The sequence below is a fragment of the Passer montanus genome, unplaced genomic scaffold, assembly GCF_014805655.1.
Source record: "Passer montanus isolate IOZ18808 unplaced genomic scaffold, ASM1480565v1 scaffold112, whole genome shotgun sequence".
Taxonomy (NCBI): Eukaryota; Metazoa; Chordata; class Aves; order Passeriformes; family Passeridae; genus Passer; species Passer montanus.
The window spans coordinates 131,073-150,732 of record NW_024357836.1 but is presented as its reverse complement, the minus strand read 5'-3'; the positions used below and the strand labels follow the sequence as shown (position 1 = coordinate 150,732).

Genomic DNA, 19,660 nt, shown 5'->3' with positions numbered 1-19,660 from the left:
AGCCGCCCCCGGCGGCGGCCGCGGCGGCTCCGCCAGCGCCCAACGGGGCGGCCGGCGCGGGGGGGCCGCCCCCGAAGAGGTAGGGGGGCCGTGAGGGGTCGCGCTGGCGGCGGGGCCGAGGGGCCGCGTGCGGCCTCCGCGCTCGTGGGCCCGGCCTGAGGGAGGAGCGGGCCCGGTGAGGGCGATACCGGTGAGGGCGATACCGGGTGCGGGGGCGATGCCGGCGCTGCGGCCGCTGCTCCCTCCGGGCGGGGCCGTCCCGAAGGCGCCTCCGGGGCTCCCGCGGCGCTCTGGGCCCGGTCCCGGCGGGCGGGAGCCCCGGGATCGCCGCCATCCCCTCGCGAAAAGCTGAATTTTGGTGGGATTTCGGCCTCCCTGGGCCGAGCGGGCTGTGCCGGCGCGGGGGTGGTTGAGTTCGTTACTTTTTGTGCTGTCGGTGAGTTGTAAGAACTGCGTTGCCCTGATCCTGCTGCGCGCTTTGGAGCCGAGTGCTCCTTTTTGGGGGTGATTTATTCCTGAGGGGATTTGGGAGCGCACACACCTCGAGGGTGAGGGTTTAAGGGTTAAGGTGGTGCCGGGGAGGGATTGCACAATCCCTCGGTAAAACGTTAGAGAAATTTAAACCAGAATCGGCAGCGCTGCAGTTCCGGCTCTGTAAACGTGGGGATGAAGGGCGCAGAAAGCCTCAGCTGCTTCTCACTTCCTCGTGTTGATGCTCGGTGAATGTTCCACGCTTGGCAAAGCCGGTTTTGGTACCAAATCCACTGCACAGAAAGGACTTCTCCCCCTCAGGGCGTTTCTGGCCTCAGTTTCAGGCGGGCTGATAAGAATCAGGTTGAACCTGGTGTGCTGTGATTCCTGCTGCACACTCGAGCTTGGGTTTGTGCTTCCCGAGACCAGGAGCAGCTTCCCAAGTGTCGCTGTAGGGGAAAAAGATCCATATTTATTTATTTTTCCATTGGAGAGCAGTCAGACTGTGTCTGGCAGTATTTTATTGCCCAAAGCACAATTTCATTGACTGTGCAGTGGAGGCAGGCAGGGGCAGAGACATCCCAGGGACAGGGAAGGGTGTTCCCACCCTGGATTCTGTTCCCAGCACTCCTGGCAACATGGAATGAGCAGTTTGTCTCCACGAGGAGCCAGTTAATTCCAGGAAGTGTAAATAAAGATATCTCCCTGCCGTGGTTTTGGATGCCTCCAGGGGATTTGTTTGTGTCTGCAGGTGCAGTCCTGTCAGGAATGTCCAGCTCTCAGTTCCCCAGGGATAACACCAACGCTCCTGTGGGCAGTTCTCAGTGGCCTTGGGGAAATCCAGTTTGAGAAATAATAATTAAAATCAGAGTGCAGCTTTTAACACAGCTACATTTTGTGTTATTTCATCAAGCAGACGGAAACGAAGGTGGAAAAAGGATTGTCTTATTTCAGCCCTAATTTTGGAGTTGTAAATATTCCATTAATTAAGAAGCTTTAAAAAAGCTCAGTGAGAGAAAGACTGGGAAGTTCCCATCCCTGTGTCTGGAGAAGCTTTGGGTGATGGGAGCAGGGAACACACTCAAATAAAAACCTTCAGAGGCCTCGACTTTCTCCATTTCCTTTTTCCCTGCAGGCTGCTGTGTGTGTTCAGGGGTTGAAATGGTCCTGAGGGGATGGAGCTGGGATTTCTGACCCGGAATTTGCAGGGCTGCACAGGTGCTGGGCTGGGAAAAGCTCAGGACAGAGAGACTGCAGAAACTTCAGCTTTTTTATCTGATGTGTTCTGAATTCCTCCTCACCATGTGTTGTGCACTTCAGCAGCACTGAGTGAGCAAGGAGATTAATTGGATTAGTGAAGGAATTATGTAAGACTGAGGCTGAAACTTTTTGTTCCCTTGGTTGGTTTATTTTTTTTCCTTTCCAGACGGGCTGGGCTTTGAGGTCCCTTCCCACCCGAAATCTCTGGGATGCAGTGGTGCAGCTCTGCTCTGCTGCATCCCCTGCAGCTCACAGGAATTCTCTCCTTGCAGCGAAGGCGAGCGCCCGACCCCCAACGAGAAGAAGAAGGAGAAGGGGATGAAGAGGGGAGGGAACCGCTTCGAGCCCTACGCCAACCCCGCCAAGAGGTACCGAGCCTTCATCACCAACATCCCCTTCGACGTCAAGTGGCAGTCCCTGAAGGACCTGGTCAAAGAGAAAGGTAAAGTGCAGCTCAGGTGGAGAGGCTGGCTGTGCTCCAGCCCGTGCCTGCCTCTGGCTGCAGCTCAGCACTTGCACTTCTGGCTGCACTGGGCCCCAGAGTTTGGGAAACTCTTCCCGAGTGCTCTGGGCGTGGCACAGCCTCGTCCCTGGCAGCCTTCCAGGGATGGTTCCTGTGGAGGCCTGTGGCGTGCAGCTGCAGAGCCTCATCCCAGCATTAGCAGTGTTTTCCTCAGGGATCCACCCCAGGCTTTCAGCAGATTTTAGCCTTGCAGCGCAGCAGAACTTTCTGAGGCATTTTAATGTCTTTTGGGCATTCAGGTGGTTACGTCCTGCTCTGGTGTGTGGATGTCCAGCTGTGTCCCCAGATTTGGAGGGGTTTGAGCTGGCTGCAAGAGCCATTCTGCCATTGGTTGCAGTTCAATGTATTTAAGGGAGACCTGCAAAATCAGGTTGGTGCTTTGGCATGTGCTGCAGCAGAAGCAGGGCTTTGGCAATCAGGTTTGTGGTGTTCCCCCTTCCACAATTCCCTTTAATTCCCATGTGGATGGGAGCTGCCTTTGCTGACCTGAACATCATCTCTTGAGGAAGATGAAGAGATGGAGCTGAGTACTCAGGTAGTGACAAGTCTAAATTAGTGTCATTTCTTCAGGCTGGTGCCCAGCTTTCTAGTTTTCCAGTCACCTTGGAAGTGCAGTGGAGTGGCAGGAAAATCCTTGGCTTCTCCAGCCTTGAAATGTCTAAACCAAGTTCAGAGTAACAGCACAACATTTCCTGTGGGGCACTTCTGGCTCCAGAGCCTCAGCCAGGGTAGTGGGCAGTGGTCATTGTGCTGGAGCTGGGTAAGGACTGACAGTTCAGGTGTTTGAGGTGTGGCCTAAAGAAGGGGAAAACAAAGTTCCAGAGGGTTTAAATTGTTTGTCTTCGGTGGCAAAAGGGAGCAGAGTCTGTGGAGCAGCCATGGGGACTGGGAACTCCCCTGGTGAGGGCTGTTTGGGAGCCAGCAGTGTTTGTGCCATGGCAGCAGTGTCAGCTCAAGGGCTGCTTGAGCAGGCCCTGGCTGTGATGGAGCCCTCAGTGCCCCGTGGCTGCCCCAGCTCCGTTGGCGTTCCGGGTGTGGAGAGGTCCAGCTCTCTGTGCTGTGTTGAATCCCGTTCCCAGTGTCTGCTGGTTTCTCTCCAGTGCCCCTGGATGGCAGAGGCCGGGCTGGGATTGTTTCCTGCCGGGCTGTTCAGCTGCTCATTCCAGCAGATGCTCCATGGGGAACATTGGAGCTTTTCCTTCTGGCTGCAGGGCTTGTCCTGCTAAAACTGGGATCATTCCTGGGGTTTGGCACTGCTGGTGAATCCAAGCGTTTGGATTTGCTGTGGAGTTGTTCTGGACTTCTCCCAGAGTGCTGCTCTCGTGCTGTGCTCAGCCTTGCTTTGTCCTTGAAGAGCAGTTCCAAGCCCCAGGAACTCCGACCCCTTGGAATTCTTGCTTCGGGAGCGTAAGAACGCCAGGCCAAACGTCGCAGGCTCTGGGAGCAGGTGGAATTCTGTGCCCAAGGGGAAACCCTGGGTGTGTGAGGGCTCTGCAGGGCTGGGCCCCGTGCAGGCGGGGCTGTAGCAGCAGGAGCTGAGCTCGGGGAGGTGCCGTGTGTGCAGCAGCTGCCGCTGTTCCTGCAGCCTGCGAGTGGCCAGGCTGCTCCAGGTGCCACCTCTCTCTCTCTCCATGCTCGGGCATCCCAGTGCATTGGCTGGAGAAACTCAATTACAGGTATGCAGTGGGAATGTTGGTAATGGAATGAAGAGATGTTCTTGTTTGGAACTCCCTCGTTGTGCTGGCAGACACAGGGTGTTACCTTACTGCACAGTCCCCAGGGTTTGGTCACGGTGTGGAGCTCTGGGGAGTCAGGGAGGGAGGCATGGGGAAGGAGTGTGCTGTTCTGCCCTTAGCCTGTTCCCCCTTCCATTGGCTGAAGTCTCTGATGAGTTGCTCTGTTTCCCTTGGGCTTTCATCATCTTTCCAAGGAATCTCAGCCCTTCCCTGGCTGCAGGGAGCTTTTCCCTCCCTCTGCTGCCTGAGCTCTTCAGGAGCATAAATCACCACTTTGTCTGGGTGCTCTCTTGCAAAAGGGAACTTTAACTTTCCCTTCCCCATCTGACAGAATTGCTGACTGCTGTCTCTGCTTTGGGAAGGTTTTCCTTCTCCTTTTTCAGCCAAAGTTTTGCATGTGTAAACCTTGCTCCTCTTCTCTCCCTTACAACTTTTCAGGGGTTGCCTGTCCCAAGCTTTTACCTGTAAATGAGGGAGGAGCTGTGGCCAGCTCTGCTTTGCCTCACATTGGGAGTGTGAAGCTTTTTGATCCTCTTGGATCACTTGTTCTTCAGAAGATGAGGAGACATCCAGCCAGTTTGGGGTTTTCCTTCCATGTTTATTATTTACTTTTGGCCTTGGAGGCCAAGGAATAGCTGCTACAAAGCATTTCCCCTGTCCCACTTCCCTCTCTGCACCTCTCGCACCTCTCGGAGCTCTTTGGCTTGTCACAAACTGTTAAAATCAAATTGCCCAACCTAAAGTTGTTATTTCTGTCTGAGTTTGTTCTGGGGAGTTCCCAGATGTGTCTTCAGGGCCTCGGGTCACCCTGGGAATCCTGATCTGAGCTTCCTGGACAGGCCCTGCAGAGGATTGGAATTCTGGGGGAGCAGCCCAGCTTGAACATTGGCACTTTCTGTACTGATAAAGTTTGGGAAGTGATACAAAGTTTAAAAGAGGATTAAAAATAGTGCCTGTGATAAATAGCACTGAAGCTTCCTTCACTTTGGATTTCTGCTTGTTGCAGTAAATTCTGCTCCAGTCTCTTAGTCTGGGAAAAGCTCCATTTCCAAACTTAAGTTGTGTGGTTTAAATAAATCCATAAATCAGTGTCCTCTGCATTAAGTCTTAAAGACACCATGGAGAACATGTTCTTTAATTGAACCTGCAGTGACTTGGAGCCAGTGGTTTTTTGGAAGTTTCCTCCCTTGGGAAGCTCCTGAAGTAACAGTTCTTGTGCTTGGATGGAATTTCCCCGCTTGTGGCTGTGGGATGTTCCCTGTCAGAATCCAGCTGTTCTCTGGCAGGAGGGAATCCTGCCAGGGTCACTGGGCATTTATCCTGGTCTGGCACATGGATATCTGCTCCTGGTACTTTTCCATGGCATCCTGTGGTTTGGGATGTAGAAAAACACTCCAAAACTCCAAATAAAATGTGACCCAGCCTAGCTTCTTAAAAAAGGTTTCCTTTGCCAGCTGCAGACATGTTCTCCTGGCAGAAGGGTTGGCCTGGCCCCTCTCACATTTTAAGGTGAAATGAATGCATTTCCATGGCAGTGGTTGTGGGCTCTTTCTTGGCTCAGAGCTGTTGCACTCAGTGTGTCATTCCTCCCTCGTGCTGTTCTGAAATTGGGCTCTTCAGGAAGTTCAGGTGTCCTTTAAAGCAAAGCAGCTTCTTCAGGCTGGATATTTGGATTTTCATGTATCTGTAAGGCTCCAACAGGAAGCTCTGAGCAAAATTGTCACAGACTGAACTTTCCAAGAGATTCCAGGAGATCTTGTGGTTCAGAGTCAGGGATTGGTTACAGGAGCAGATGTTCAATTGCACTGGGTATCCTCAAGCTTGGCAGACTCCTTAGGGAGCTGTTAGTGAGGAGCTGTAGGTGAAGTGGCTGGGAGAGGAGAGCCCTGGCTGTGGGGAGTGCCAGCCCTGGCAGCTGTGGCTCGCAGAGGTTTTGGAGTGGAGCTCACCTGGGAAGAGCTGGTGACTCCTGGCCCAGGTGTGGTTGGATTCTGGCTGCTGCTCTTGAGCTGGATGGCATCAGAACCTCGTGGCAGTGCTGAGCCCCCAGGACCCCTTGGGAGCAGCCCCACGTGAGCTGTGGGAGCTCAGGGGGATCAGAGACTGGAATTCCTGAATTCCTTTTTGGGCTTGGTACCAATGTGGATTGGATTCTGGCTGCTGCTCTTGAGCTGGATGGCATCAGAACCTCGTGGCAGTGCTGAGCCCCCAGGACCCCTTGGGAGCAGCCCCACGTGAGCTGTGGGAGCTCAGGGGGATCAGAGACTGGAATTCCTTCTTGGGCTTGGTACCAATGTGGATGGAGCTGCTGGAGCTGTGGGTGGTAGTGGACACTCAGTGGAGTCCCTTTCAGAGGGACTGGTCAGCCTTTTCCAGCCTCAAACATTGTCCTCCCAAAAGCAGGAGTGCATCAGAGCTGTTCCTCCTGTTCTCTGGCTGGAATGCTCCTGCTAAATTATTGTTTAAAATAAGAAATGGAGATTATAAATCAGGGGTTTCTTTAAGCATTCCTCTTTTCCAGCTTCAGGAGAGCCCTTCCAGGCTGTCAGTTTTCCACAGTGTCCTGTAAATTGCTGGGCCTGGTGGAGGTCAGGCTGAGCACCTCCCTCTGTCCCTGGCAGAGTCTTGTAAAACCCCAGTTCCTTGCTCCAGTTCAACTATTCATTACTCAACTGGCTCGTGGTTTCCCACAAATAAAACATTCCACTGTCCAGATAATGCAGCTTGGAGTCCTCCTGGTTTAAATTTAAACCCTAGGACTTGTAAAAACATGAAGGAAAAATAGTAAAAAAAAAAATTTATTCCATTCTTCTGTATGCCAGTCCCTTCAAAGGCAGCAGCCATTTGGGTAGTTGCATTCTGGAGGTCCCTGCCAGGGTCATTTGGTCCTAGAGAGGCAATCCCAGTCCTGTGAGGAAAGGGGCTGGTGGAGTTTTCCATGGACTTCTGTCTTTTGCTGTTGACAGTTTTGTCTTGAGAGCAAATATGGCAGATTTTAAAGCTAAAATAGAATTTATTGTGGCTTAACAAAAACCTGTTAAAGTAAATAGCAGGCAGGCAGTGATGTCTTGATCTGTTGGTTCAGTGTGACTCCTTTTTTGTTTCTAAACCCCGACAAAAAGAAGTCACTTGAAATTCTGGATGATGGAGCCAGGTCTGCATCCTGTGGAAAGTGAAGGAAACTTGTTCCTGCAGCCTTTCCCATGGGTTTGGATTGCCTCAGGTAACAAGTGGGCACTAAAGTTCCAGGGAACCGTGGAAATTTGTCTTTTGAGGTGGAGGAAAACCAAGAACATATTGAAGTGCTTGAAACCTTTACTGCATACCTGTAATTGTCCAGTTTTGTGGTCTAGAGAACATGGAGTGTTTCTGGGCTTTCTTATAAGGCAGAGGCTCCATACACGGTTGTTGATTGTTCTAAATTCCCATTGTTTTCTTGGCTTTTCTCCCTTGGTATCTGTGTCGTCTGGAATCTGATTTGTAGTTGGTGAGGTAACATACGTGGAGCTCTTAATGGACGCTGAAGGAAAGTCAAGGGTAAGTGTTTGAGAGTTTCTTTGTGGATTTTCTACCTGAAATGTTTCTGTGTGCTGGACAGGAGGCCAGGGAGGCTCAGAGTGTGGATGTGCAGCGGCTCTAGGTCAGGAGTGCTGTGGGATGGGAGGAGGTGGGGTGGGCTCTGCACTTCAGTCAGGAGCTGTTCCCCGCGTGCCGTTGGCGTTGGCCGTGTGACCCTGGAGCCCAGCAGGCAGGACAGGGCTCTGGAATATTCCTGTGCTTTGGAAAAGTCACTCGAGTGGTTGGCTGAGTTTGGAAGGGCCAGGGTGCAACAGCAGGTGCTGCAAACTCCACTTCCTGGGCCAGTAGAGAGAGGTAAATTCCTAAATGTAAACGTTCAGTGCCTTCATGGGCCTTGAGTCCAGCATCAGGGAAGACAATAGGAGCACTCCTAAGTGTCCTGAAGGATATGGATTTAGGGTGAGAGTGTGGAGGGTTTTGCTGTATGCCAGGGAAGAGCAGGTCACAGGAAGCGTGTGGCATTTCGTGGAGAGTCGGGATTTAGTGTTTGTTACAACCTCAGAGACCCCAGGTTCATCCTGTTAAGGCATAAGAAATTATGGAATTCCACTATTGGAGGCTTGCCCTGTGTAAGGTTACATTTATTTTCGCTGGTAGGGCTTAACTGATGTGATTTGGCTTTAATAATAAAATAGTTGTGTGTGATTTGGGCTTTCACTGACTTGATTTCTTCTCTCTTCCCTCCTCCCTGTGACTGCCCTGGGAAATCACCTCGCCAGGGATGCGCGTAAGTTCACTCTGAATTTTTACCAGAAATCCAAGGAGGCTTCTTCAAACAAAACATCCTGAGCTGTGTCGTGTCCCCACAGGGTGGTTGAGTTCAAGATGGAGGAGAGCATGAAGAAGGCTGCTGAGGTTCTGAACAAGCACAGTCTTGGTGGGAGACCCCTGAAAGTGAAAGAAGTAAGGAGGGGATCTGTTCTGGCAGGGGTGGAGTTCTTGTTAAGGGCTTAGGGCTGACTCAGAGGATAAAGGACAGAAAGTAGGATTTAAATAGGATAAAAAACCCCCAGTCAACCTTTTTCTAATCGTTTTAACCACTGCTGAACTTGTGATTACCAAGACTAAATTTGCTGTGAGGGCAAAGCCGTAGTTTGGCTTTAATTGCAGTTCCTTTGTTAATGATTTGACACAGAAACATGACTCCATGTTTGTTCTTTACAAACTTCCCTTTGAATCTGGCATCAGAATGAATGGATTCCACCAACAATTCCATAGAATCAGCTCTTTCCTGGAACACCTCAAAGATGTGTTTCCATTTTAGTGGCTTTGCTACTGACAGCCAGTCCTGGGAGTTCATTCCAAACCCTCTCCAGTGGCACTGGGGTTTATCAGGGTTTGGAACAGGTGTAACAGAGGATTGTTGTTGGTATTAATGATGGATAAATACCTTGGGAACCAGGGAAATGCCTGGGGAGGAATAACTCCAATAATAAAGGGTACCAATAATAAAAGTAACAATTTAAATGATAAGAGTGCTGGGTGTTGGCTAAAATAAAACAAATTGACTGCCAAGGAAAGGGAGGCAGTTGGCTGGGAACGCTTAGGGAGCAGATATCCTGGGGTAAAGGGGAACTCCTCTTTGTGCCTGCTGGAGCCCTGGCACTGCCCGTGGTGCACGGGGGATCTGATCTGATCTGATATCTGTCTGTGTGTCCCAGGACCCCGACGGGGAGCACGCCAGGAGGGCCATGCAGAAGGTGATGGCAGCAGGAGGGATGGGCATCGGGCCCGGCCCTGGCGGCCCTGGCATGATCAACATCCCCCCCAGCATCCTGAACAACCCCAACATCCCCAACGAGATCATCCACGCCCTGCAGGCCGGCCGCCTCGGCAGCACCGTCTTCGTGGCCAACGTGAGTGCCAGGCACCCCCTGCTGCAGGCCCAGCAGTGGGAGCCTCTCAGCTGGGCAAATCTGAGGGAGGAAAAGCCTTGGCAATTCCAGGAACAGTTCCTCTGTTGATTCTCTGTGCAAAGGAGGTTCTCAGTTAAGGTGTGCTACATTGTTAATTGGGATTTTTGAACAAACCTCTGTGCTTGGATTGAATTTTATCTCAGCTCTCTGACAACTTCAGTGCCAATACCAGGGAAGGACAGGAGCCCACCAAAGCTGTTTTCTCATGGAAATCTCTCTTGCATTGCCAACAATGCCCTGTTTTGCAGCTGGACTACAAGGTGGGCTGGAAGAAGCTGAAGGAGGTGTTCAGCATGGCTGGGGTGGTGGTGCGGGCCGACATCCTGGAGGACAAGGACGGCAAGAGCCGCGGCATCGGCACCGTCACCTTCGAGCAGGCCATCGAGGCCGTGCAGGCCATCTGTATCCTTGGCAGCAAACTGGGAATGGGCAGAGAACCCAGGAAACACAGCAGGGGAGAGGGGGAATTGTATCCCAAAGGAGGACTTGCCGTGGCAGGGAAGGTCAAGTTGTAGCGGATGGGAAATGGGAGGAAAAGCGAAACGGAGACAAAATTCTGTCCTGAAGGAGTTGTTGCAGTTTGCTCAGGATCTTTAGCAAAGGAAATTTTCTTTCCTACGTGGTAAATGTACTCCTGTCCCAGATGAGTTTCTGTCTTCAGGTTGTAATTAGTATTAAAATGCAATTCTCTGAAAAGATTTGTCTGGAAAGGGAAAAGGTCCCCGTGCCAAGGCACACAGAGCTGGTGTTTCCTGTTCCCTTCCACTGGCCAGCAATGATTTGCCACCTAGAAACCAAACAGCAATAAAATTCTGGGTATTACTCTCTCAGCTCCTGGTTATGGTATTGTATGGATAGGAAGCAAATACTCCCTCTTTCCTTTCCCAGAGTTTCTGTTTGAGTGTGAATTCCCTTCTGCCCTGCACCCACTAAACCTTGTGTGAGCCAGACTTGGGCAGAGGATTTGCTGGCATGGCACACTTCAGAATGTGATGTTGCTGTGGAGCTTTTCCCTGTTTTCTCCTGTTTTCAGTGACTGAGGAAACACTAAAACACTTGGGCTGACTTAGAGTTATGTTTTGTATCTCTTTGTGAGCTTAATCTTACCCAGAATTGTGTTTTTATCAATTTTTTTAATTTCAAAAAGCCCTTTTTTTTGAATGTTCAGTATATTTGTTCAGTATATTTTTAGTTTTGGAGAAGACAGAAGGATTTGGGATAACCTGTGAATGGAAACTGAGGAGATGGGATTTTCTGAGGGGTTTTTGTGCTCCCTGTCAGAGCCCTCAGTGCTGGAACAATGATCCTTAACGACCCCCAGCGATGTTCAATGGGCAGCTGCTCTTTGACAGACCCATGCACGTCAAAATGGTGAGGACACCCCCTTCCCACTGAGCTGGCAGTGCCCTCCTGCTCTGGGGGAATTTGTGCTTTCAAGGGTGGATCAAAATCCACAGGGAGAAATGTGTGATTTGCCTGTTGCCTTGATGCAATCAGGGAAGGTTAATTCAGATTATTTTGCTAAAAGACAAATCAAGACTACAGTCAAGACTGCTTTAACTTGAAATTTCTGTATTTTAATTCAAAGTTTTAAGATTCAGGAAATAATTTCCTGCTTTCCTTGCCAGCTTTAACGTGTTGAATTCCTTTTAGGATGAACGAGCCTTCCCCAAAGGAGATTTCTTCCCTCCAGAGCGACCCCAACAACTCCCTCGTAAGTGTCCCTGCATGATTCAACATCTTCTGCTTTTTATTTGGCTGTTCAGCACCTGGGAACCAGTCCCAGCCCCAGTAAAACTCTGGTTCAGACTGGAAAACTGGCATCCAAATTCCTGAATAATTTCAGAAAGGGGAATAGTGAAGAAGAGCTGCTCAGTGATTTTTTGGATACTTCTTTCAGCTCATGGCCAGAAGCTTGTCTTAAAACATTCACCTTCTCAAGGCTTCCAGAGCTCTCCATTGCAATTCCAAGATCCCAGTGCCTTCCATTAAGAGTGGGATTTTATGGAAACACAGTGACTCAGTCAGCTCCTCCTTCTGTGGGATGCTGCTCTGGGAATGGAATGTTTTCCCTTAAATTGGAAGGGCTCAATTCAGGACCTGGGAGCCTTCCAGGCCTTCACATTTCCAAAGGAGATCTTATCAATGTATTAAATATGGAAAGAAGAGGGGGCCAGGCTCTTCTTGGAGGTGCAGGATGCAGAAAGCACCGACCAAAACCCAGGAGATGAAAATTCAGAGTAATTGGCTGCCCCAAGCTGCTCCTTCCAACTTGGAATTTGAATGAACTAAAAGATCAAGTGTAAACCAGCAGTGGAAATGCACAGGCTCCATGTGGATTAAGGAAACATTCCTGGGAGGGTGACTGGGTTGCTCAGAGCTCCTGAGGAGTCTCCATCCCTGGGAATCCCCCAAAGCTGTGGATGTGACCTGGGCTGAGCTGGGGCCCTCAAAACCTCGGCCATGCTGGGATGAGACCCTGCAATACTGAAGAGAAGAGTTGGGACTGGAAGAGCTGGAGGCTGAATTTGCTCAAATGCAGCTAAATTGGGGCTGTTGATGGAATTTGAATGGTCCTGAGCAGCCTGAGCTGTGGAAGGGCTTTAAGGTCCCTTCCAACCCAAACCAGTCTGGGATTCTGGCATTCTCTGAGTTCAGACAGATGCTGTTTTCTTCCTGGGAACCAGACCTGTTGTGTGCTGCTAAATTGTCCATTACTAATGATCATTAATTAGTCCCTCCCTCCCTAGTTCAGCTCTCAGTGCCTGTCGAGGCCTTCCTCAGCAGCAGTGTCACTGTAAGGATGTTCCTCTCTTCAGGACAAAGTCATTGGGTTCCAATTCCATGACCTTGGTGTAAAACTCCCTAAATCCCTCTGGAAGCCTGGATTTTGGCCTTACTGGGGCGGGGAAGGGGGACCTTGTGCTGTTTTAAAACAAGATTCAACACTCCTGTGTTCAGTGCTGAGCTGGAAACGAGGGAATCCTGCAGGCAGAGGATGCCATGAGCTGGTGTTTGTGCCAAGCACAGAACTTTCTTCCTGCTTCAGGGAAAAAAAAGGGCTTTTTCTTCTTTCTTTGGGCTGGGGAATCCTTGAGGCAGAGTGAGCTCTGCCTGGGAGTGCAGTGTGGTGTTTGCTCAGAGAGAGGCTGGCTGTGTGCTCGCAATTCCATCGGTGGCTGTCATTGATCCATGGCTGCTTCAGTTCTCCCCTGCCAGGGGCCAACCCTGGCAGGGCTGCAGTGAGAACTGTGCACAGGGTTAGGGCATCTTCTCCCAAATTGCCCACTCCACATCCTCAGCTGAGGACTTTGCCCAAATGAAGCAGTGTTCTAGCCAGTTATTTTTCAGGAGTCAGCTCCAAACCAAGTTTTCGCAGCAGTAAGATGGAAATTTAAATATAAAACCAAATAATTGGAGAATAGTTTTTAGGCTGTTTCAAGGCACATCTACTCTTGATTTATTCCACACTTCCCTGCTTTCAGTACACACCCCACAGGGGGGACACAGCAAGCTTTTTTTGGAGAATGAAAGTCAATTACTTAAGAAATAAAACTTGCTGTTTTGTCAAACTATGGAAAGAAGGCTTTTTTGATATCTGAATATTTTCTTCAGATGGTCTTGGTGGTATTGGCATGGGATTAGGACCTGGAGGTCAACCTATTGATGCAAATCATTTAAACAAAGGCATGGGAATGGGCAACATGAGACCTGGAGGTAAGAAGATTACTCCTATGCTTTTGTTTCATGAGAGCTTTAAGCTGTGTAGAAGGTAGATAGCTTTGTTTGCCTCCCCAAAAAGTTGGTAGTTTCTTAGGAATGTTAAAGCCAAATGAGTTTTTTTTTTGTTCAGCTTGATAATGGAAACTTGAATTTAACCAACTGCTCCATTTTTTATTTTTTTTTCACTGTGGCCAAGACACAGCTCTCATTTTCTGACTCTTGAGCATGAGCAGCAGACACTGCAAAGATCCATGAAACTCCAAACCATCTCTCACTTTTAACACCTCTAGTGGGCTTGCAAATCTTTGGTGAGGATCTGTTGAAATAGCACAAGTTTCAAAGAGCCACCTAAAAAGTAGCACACACTCAGCTTTCCATGTCGAAATGCCAGTGGGTTTTTCCCCTTTGCTGCTTGATTTTCTGAGCAGGAATGTTGAAATCTCCTCAGACTTATCCCATGTATGCTCTTCAGCCCAAGCCATGGATGTGTTGTGTGGTTTGAGTTCTGCAGCCTTTGGCTGGAATTTCTTGCATGACACCTGCTATATAAAGCTTTCTCTTTTATTTTGAGGAATGGGAATGGAAGGCATGGGCTTTGGAATGAATAAAATGGGAGGTAAGCTGTGGTTCTTGATCTGTTCCTAGCTTGGCCTTTGTGCAAGTCCAGCAGACTGAGCTGTGTGCATGTGGCAGGAATTTGTGTGCTGGGGAATCACCACCAGTTTAGCAAGAATTTGGTCATTTTTGGGTATTCAGACTGCTGCAGGTGTGTGGGGAGGGTGGCTACATCCCATAGAACATGACCTGTGCTTCCTTAGCTCAGGAGATCTGCAAGTGTCATCCCTGGGGGGTGGAACTGGATCCTCAATATCCCAACCCAAACCACTCTGTGATCCCATGGTTTTTAGAAAGCTGTGCCCAAATCCTGACCCCTGTTTGGGAGCTGGTGGTAGGGACGTGTCTCATGCCCGTGGGGATGTTGTGTGGCAGCAGCTGCTGGCTGTGCAGCTAAAGAATCCCTGGCAAATGTGTTTTTTAGGAATGGAAGGTCCCTTCGGTGGCATGGAGAACATCGGCCGCTTCCCGGGCGGGATGAACATGGGCAGGATGAGCGGTAGGCACTGCCCTCCTGTGTGTCCTGCTGCCTTCCTGGGAGGGATCCCTCTTGCCAGGAGCCTCCTCTCAGTGTTATGGGAATAATTTGGGGTTTTTCCACTTGTGTCCCCAAATCCCTTGTGGTTTCTGAGCTGCACCTTGGTACCTTGCAGGGTTTATTCAGAAAGATTCTGGCTCTGTCCAGTGCCCAGAGCCTCCCATGTGTTTGGGGAAAATTCTGCTTTTCCTTGGGGCTTTGGGCTCCTGGAGCCATGACAAAATGATCAGGAGAAAATCACAAAAACCCTCCTGTGCCATGAATCTTCGAGATGATTCCTGTGGTAAAATGTTCTCTCAGGGGCCATAAAACCCCATGCAAACTTTTCCTCTTCCTCTTTGCAGAGATGGATCGTGCCATGGGAGGGGGATTTGAGAGGGAGTTTGGAAGAAATGAGATGGGAATGTCCCGGAGTTTTGGAGAGACCCTGGAGAGGGGAATAGGTGAGTGCAGTATATGAAATCCATTTCCTGCCTGCTTTTTATCCCTGAACTGCTCACAAAAATTATGGGGGTGTTAGAGATAAAAAAAGCAGATTTTAGATTTGCTGTAGAAATTTGCTGTCTGGCTTCTAAATGCTGTTGGGAAGTTGTTAATTTTTGTCAGTGAAAACAAAATCCTGCTTCTTCTGCTGCCTGTGTCACATTTAACTTCCATTAAGCGTGTCCCCTGGAAATACTGGGCAATCTCAGTAATGAAACTGTAGAATTTCTGGAGCAAAGCTGAACCCAAACATCTCTGAGCAGGCAGAGCTCCTCCATCACCTTCCAGATTCAATTTGGTTTAATGACCAAATCCCAACATTTCAGAATCAAGGGAACCATTCCCTGGGTCCTGTCCCTCCATCCCTTGTCCCCAGTCCCTCTCCAGCTTTCCTGGAGCTCTGAGCTCTTCCTGGAGCCTTCTCCTCTCCAGGTGAGCACCCCCAGAGCTCCAGAGGGTCTCCAGCTCTGGGAGCAGCTCCGGGGTCTCCTCTGGACTCTCGCCAGCAGCTCTCCATCCTTATTTGGGGGTCCCAGGGCTGGGGGGGTCTGACCTGAGCATCTGAGTTTGCCTCATCCTGCAGGCTCAGAGCTCTGCGTGATGAAATTCAGCCCAGCAGAGCAAATCCTGCCTCCCTGCCCAGCTGCTGACGCTGTCCGTGCTGTGTTGCAGGTGGTGGCAACGCCAGCATCCCCGGCATCGAGCGGATGGCCCCCGGCATCGAGCGGATGGGCTCGGGCATCGAGCGGATCCCGGCGGGCATGGGGCACGGGATGGAGCGGGTGGGCTCGGAGATAGACAGGATGGGGCTGGTGCTGGACCGCATGGGCTCCAACGTGGAGCGCATGGGCGCGGGCATGGAGCGCATGGCCCCGCTGGGCATCGACCACCTGGCGCCCAACCTGGAGCGCATGGGGCCGGGCATCGAGCGCATGGGGCCGGGCATCGAGCGCATGGGCTCCGGCATCGGCTTCGGCATCGAGCGCATGGGCGCCGCCATCGAGCGCGTGGGCGGCGCCATGGACAGGATGGGCTCGGGCGTGGAGCGCATGGGGGCGGGCATGGATAGGATGGGCATCGGCCTGGAGCGCATGGTGCCCGCCGGCATGGGCACGGGCATGGGGCAGGTGATAGAGAGGATGCCCGCCGGGCTGGAGCGCATCGGGGGCCCGCCCATGGACAGGATCGGGATAGAGAGGATGGGAGCCGCCCCCATGGACAGGATGGGCCTGGAGCGCATCGGGGCCACCAACATGGAGAGGATGGGGCCGCCCATGGGGCAGGGCATGGGGGCGGGCATGGAGCGCATGGGGCTGGCCATGGGCAGCAACTTCGAGCGGCCCATGGACATGGAGCGGGGCAACTTCGCAGGGAATTTTGCAGGGTCCCTGGGAGGAGCCGGAGGCCCTGCGGCCGGCGTGGCCCGGAAAGCCTGTCAGATATTTGTGAGAAATGTGAGTGCCCCTTTTTCCTTCTGCCACTCCTGCCCTTTCCCACCCGTGGCATTCATTGTCACTGGTATGTTACCTCATCCATGCTTGGTTTCCAGTCACAGTGTGTGACACTGGGTGCTGCCACTCTTTGGGGACAGTTGGAGCCTTTCCTTACCAGGAGAAGAGCTCCTGGCTGACCATAATCCATGGTTTTATGGCAGTGGCTGTGCTGGGATAGATTCTGGTTTTGGGGAGCTGGGGGTGCCTGCAGGTCATTCAGCAGAGCCTCAGTAATGGTTTATTTCTCTCTTCCCACAGCTGCCTTTTGATTTTACATGGAAAATGCTGAAAGATAAATTCAATGAATGTGGTGAGTTGCTTTCCTCACTGAAGAATTGATACGAATAACCTCCCAGAGCTCTGAGTGCCAAAGGCAGGGTGGGGAGCAGCCCTTGGGGTGGAGAGTGGCGATTGGATGGAGAGAGCCAAAGCCAGGGGTGGGGAACAATCCTTGGGGTGGGGAATTGGCATTGGATGGAGAGTGCCAAAGCTGGGGTAGAGAGCAGTCCTTGGGGTAGAGAGTGCCAAAGCCAGGATGGGGAGCAGTCATTGGGGTGGGGAATTGGGATCAGTCCTTGGGGTTGGAAATGGGGATTGGATGGAGAGAGTCAAAGCCAGGGTGGGGAGCAGGGGCATTGGGATTGGATGGAGGGTGCCAAAGCCAGGGTGGAAATCAGTCCTTGGGGTGGGGAATTGGGATCAGTCCTTGGGGTTGGGAATGGGGATTGGATGGACAGTGCCAAAGGCAGGATGGGGAGCAGGGGAATTGGGATTGGATGGAGGGTGCCAAAGCCGGGGTAGAGAGAAGTCCTTGGGGTGGAGAGTGCCAAAGCCAGGGTGGGGAGCAGTCGTTGGGGTGGAGAGTGGGGACTGGATGGAGAGAGCCAAAGTGAGGGTGGTGAGGAGGGGAACTGGATGGAGAGTGCCAAAGCCAGGGTGGGGAGCAGTCCTTGGGGTGGAGAACAGGGACTGGATGGAGAGAGCCAAAGCCAGGGTAGGGATCAGTGCTTGGGGTTGAGAAATTGGGATCAGTCCTTGGGGTGGGGAACTGGGATCAGTCCTTGGGGTTGGCAGTGGGGATTGGATGGAGAGAGCCAAAGCCAGGATGGGGAGCAGCCCCGTGCCTGACCCCGCCGTCCCGCAGGCCACGTGCTCTACGCCGACATCAAGATGGAGAACGGCAAGTCCAAGGGCTGCGGCGTGGTGCGCTTCGAGTCGCCGGAGGTGGCGGAGCGCGCGTGCCGCATGATGAACGGGCTGCAGCTGCGCGGCCGCGAGATCGACGTGCGGATCGACCGCAACGCCTAGGCCCCGCTGCAGGGCTGCGGCTGCACCGCTGCCATGCACGGCTGCAGCTGCACCGCTGCCATGCACGGCTGCATGGCTGCAGCTGCACTGCTGCAGCGGCACCGCTGCCATGCACGGCTGCGGCTGCGCCCGCGCCGCCTCCCACTGGATGTAAAGCTGTTCAGCCCGGCCCGGTTGCTTTCTGGAGTCATTTTAAGTCCTTTTTTTAACCGAGGGAGCCCCGTTTTACTGGTTTTTTTGCATTGGAACTGCCATGTGCACAATCTTCTTTTGTAGTTGTGGCATTTCGTTGGCCTGACAGATGTAAACAGTCTGACTTTGATAATAAATGCCAGTTCAGTATTTCGGTCGCAGCATCCTTTACTCTGCTTAAAATGCCTGCCAGCTCAGCTCAGCAAACTCCAGTTTGTCAAAAAAAAAAATCCACAGTTCCTCCTGCTTTCCTCTCTTTAAGATGTGTCCAAGTATCTTCCCTCTGCTGTGTCCCACTTAATCCATGGTTAGTCCCAGCTCAGGTTTTCATCCAGTGGCAATATTTAAAAAAAATCTCCCCTGGGTCATGTTGGTGCCAGTGGAAAGCTTTGAACTGAAAAAGGGTTAAAAACCTCTTTATTCTCCTGTGGGGTGAATGGCCCAGGCAGGTAAGGGGCAAACACCTGCTGCAGCTGCCAGGGGGAGAATTCCCCTTTTCCTGCAGGAAACGCTTTGAACACAAACGGATCAGGGTTGGGGCCGGGAGGGGGGGTTCCCGGTGGGACGGGGGAGGATCCGGAGCAGCCGCGAATGGGGCTGGGGAGGGTCGGGGACAGGCCCCGGTGGGGCCGGGAAGGATCCGGAGCATCTCCGGTGTTGCCGGGCCGGTCCCGGAGCAGCCTCGATGGTATCGGGCCGGGTCCGGAGCAGCCCCGGGGGTCCGGCCCGGGGATCCCGGAGCAGCCCCGGTGGTACCGGGCCGGGTCCGGAGCAGCCCCGGGGGTCCCGCCCGGGGGTCCCGGAGCAGCCCCGGTGGTACCGGGCCGGGTCCGGAGCAGCCCCGGGGGTCCGGCCCGGGGGTCCCGGAGCAGCCCCGGTGGTACCGGGCCGGGTCCGGAGCAGCCCCGGTGGTACCGGGCCGGGTCCGGAGCAGCCCCGGTGGTACCGGGCCGGGTCCGGAGCAGCCCCGGTGGTACCGGGCCGGGTCCGGAGCAGCCCCGGTGGTACCGGGCCGGGTCCGGAGCAGCCCCGGGGGTCCGGCCCGGGGGTCCCGGAGCAGCCCCGCCGCTCCCTCCCGGCCCGCAGGGCCCCGGCGCTGGCGGCTCCCGGTGCGGACAGCCGGGCCCGGGGCGGCCCCGGTTCCTCGCCCCGCTCCGCGCCCGCTGCTCCCGGATGGAGCCTCCAGCGGGGCTGATCCCGGGGTTTGGAGGGGTCGGGGCTCCTGCAGCCCAACCATGCCGGGCTCCCGGGGCTGCCGGGGCCGCTCCCGGGGCTCCGTGCCCGGAGCTGCTCCCGGGTCTCTCCGGTTCACTCCCGGGTCTCTCCTGGGTCTCTCCGGTTCTCTCCCGGTCTCGCCCGGGTCTCCGTGCCCGGAGCTGCTCCCGGGTCTCTCCGGTTCTCTCCCGGTCTCTCCGGTTCTCTCCCGGTCTCTCCCGGTCTCTCCCGGGGCTCCGTGAGGGCGGCTTTCCCGGCAGCTGCGCACGGAGCTGGCTGAGCCGCTTTGCTGCGGGATTTCTGCCCCCGTTGCTCGGGGCTCTTCCCTCCCCGGCCCCTCCGGTGCCGTTGGTGAGCCAGCACGGGATTTTTGTGCGGGATTTCCCCGGTTCTCCCGCTGCCGGAGCCGCCGCTCCCTCCCGGCCCGCAGGGCCCCGGCGCTGGCGGCTCCCGGTGCGGACAGCCGGGCCCGGGGCGGCCCCGGTTCCTCGCCCCGCTCCGCGCCCGCTGCTCCCGGATGGAGCCTCCAGCGGGGCTGATCCCGGGGTTTGGAGGGGTCGGGGCTCCTGCAGCCCAACCATGCCGGGCTCCCGGGGCTGCCGGGGCCG

At 53.3% G+C, this 19,660-nt stretch overlaps 1 protein-coding gene across 3 annotated transcripts; it reads left to right on the top strand.

The window, feature by feature from the left end:
* Positions 1–7: 7 nt before the first annotated feature.
* On the top strand, positions 8–17,987 carry HNRNPM (heterogeneous nuclear ribonucleoprotein M). 3 transcript variants are annotated; one of them, XM_039733810.1, is made up of 16 exons: positions 8–79; positions 2,004–2,173; positions 7,475–7,527; positions 8,289–8,296; positions 8,379–8,472; positions 9,231–9,425; positions 9,734–9,887; positions 10,807–10,856; positions 11,139–11,199; positions 13,101–13,202; positions 13,780–13,824; positions 14,248–14,322; positions 14,706–14,804; positions 15,517–16,298; positions 16,596–16,647; positions 17,482–17,645. In XM_039733810.1, the coding sequence occupies exons 2-16, from the start codon at positions 2,050–2,052 to the stop codon at positions 17,643–17,645; spliced, it is 2,058 nt and encodes a 685-aa protein (XP_039589744.1). In that variant the 5' UTR covers positions 8–79; positions 2,004–2,049. The 3 variants fall into 3 exon arrangements, with proteins under 3 accessions (XP_039589744.1, XP_039589751.1, XP_039589760.1); XM_039733817.1 differs by lacking the exon at positions 13,101–13,202 and having other exon boundaries at positions 17,482–17,987; XM_039733826.1 differs by lacking the exons at positions 8–79; positions 7,475–7,527 and having other exon boundaries at positions 2,040–2,173; positions 17,482–17,987.
* The last annotated feature ends 1,673 nt before the right edge of the window (positions 17,988–19,660 follow it).

Bases quoted from the DNA above. Each gene is read 5' to 3' on its own strand.
- HNRNPM (XM_039733810.1), top strand. From the start codon at position 2,050: ATGAAGAGGGGAGGGAACCGCTTCGAGCCCTACGCCAACCCCGCCAAG. The intron at 8,473-9,230 runs GTAAGGAGGGGA...TGTGTGTCCCAG, and splicing joins GACCCCTGAAAGTGAAAGAA to GACCCCGACGGGGAGCACGC. The intron at 16,299-16,595 runs GTGAGTGCCCCT...CTCTTCCCACAG, and splicing joins GTCAGATATTTGTGAGAAAT to CTGCCTTTTGATTTTACATG.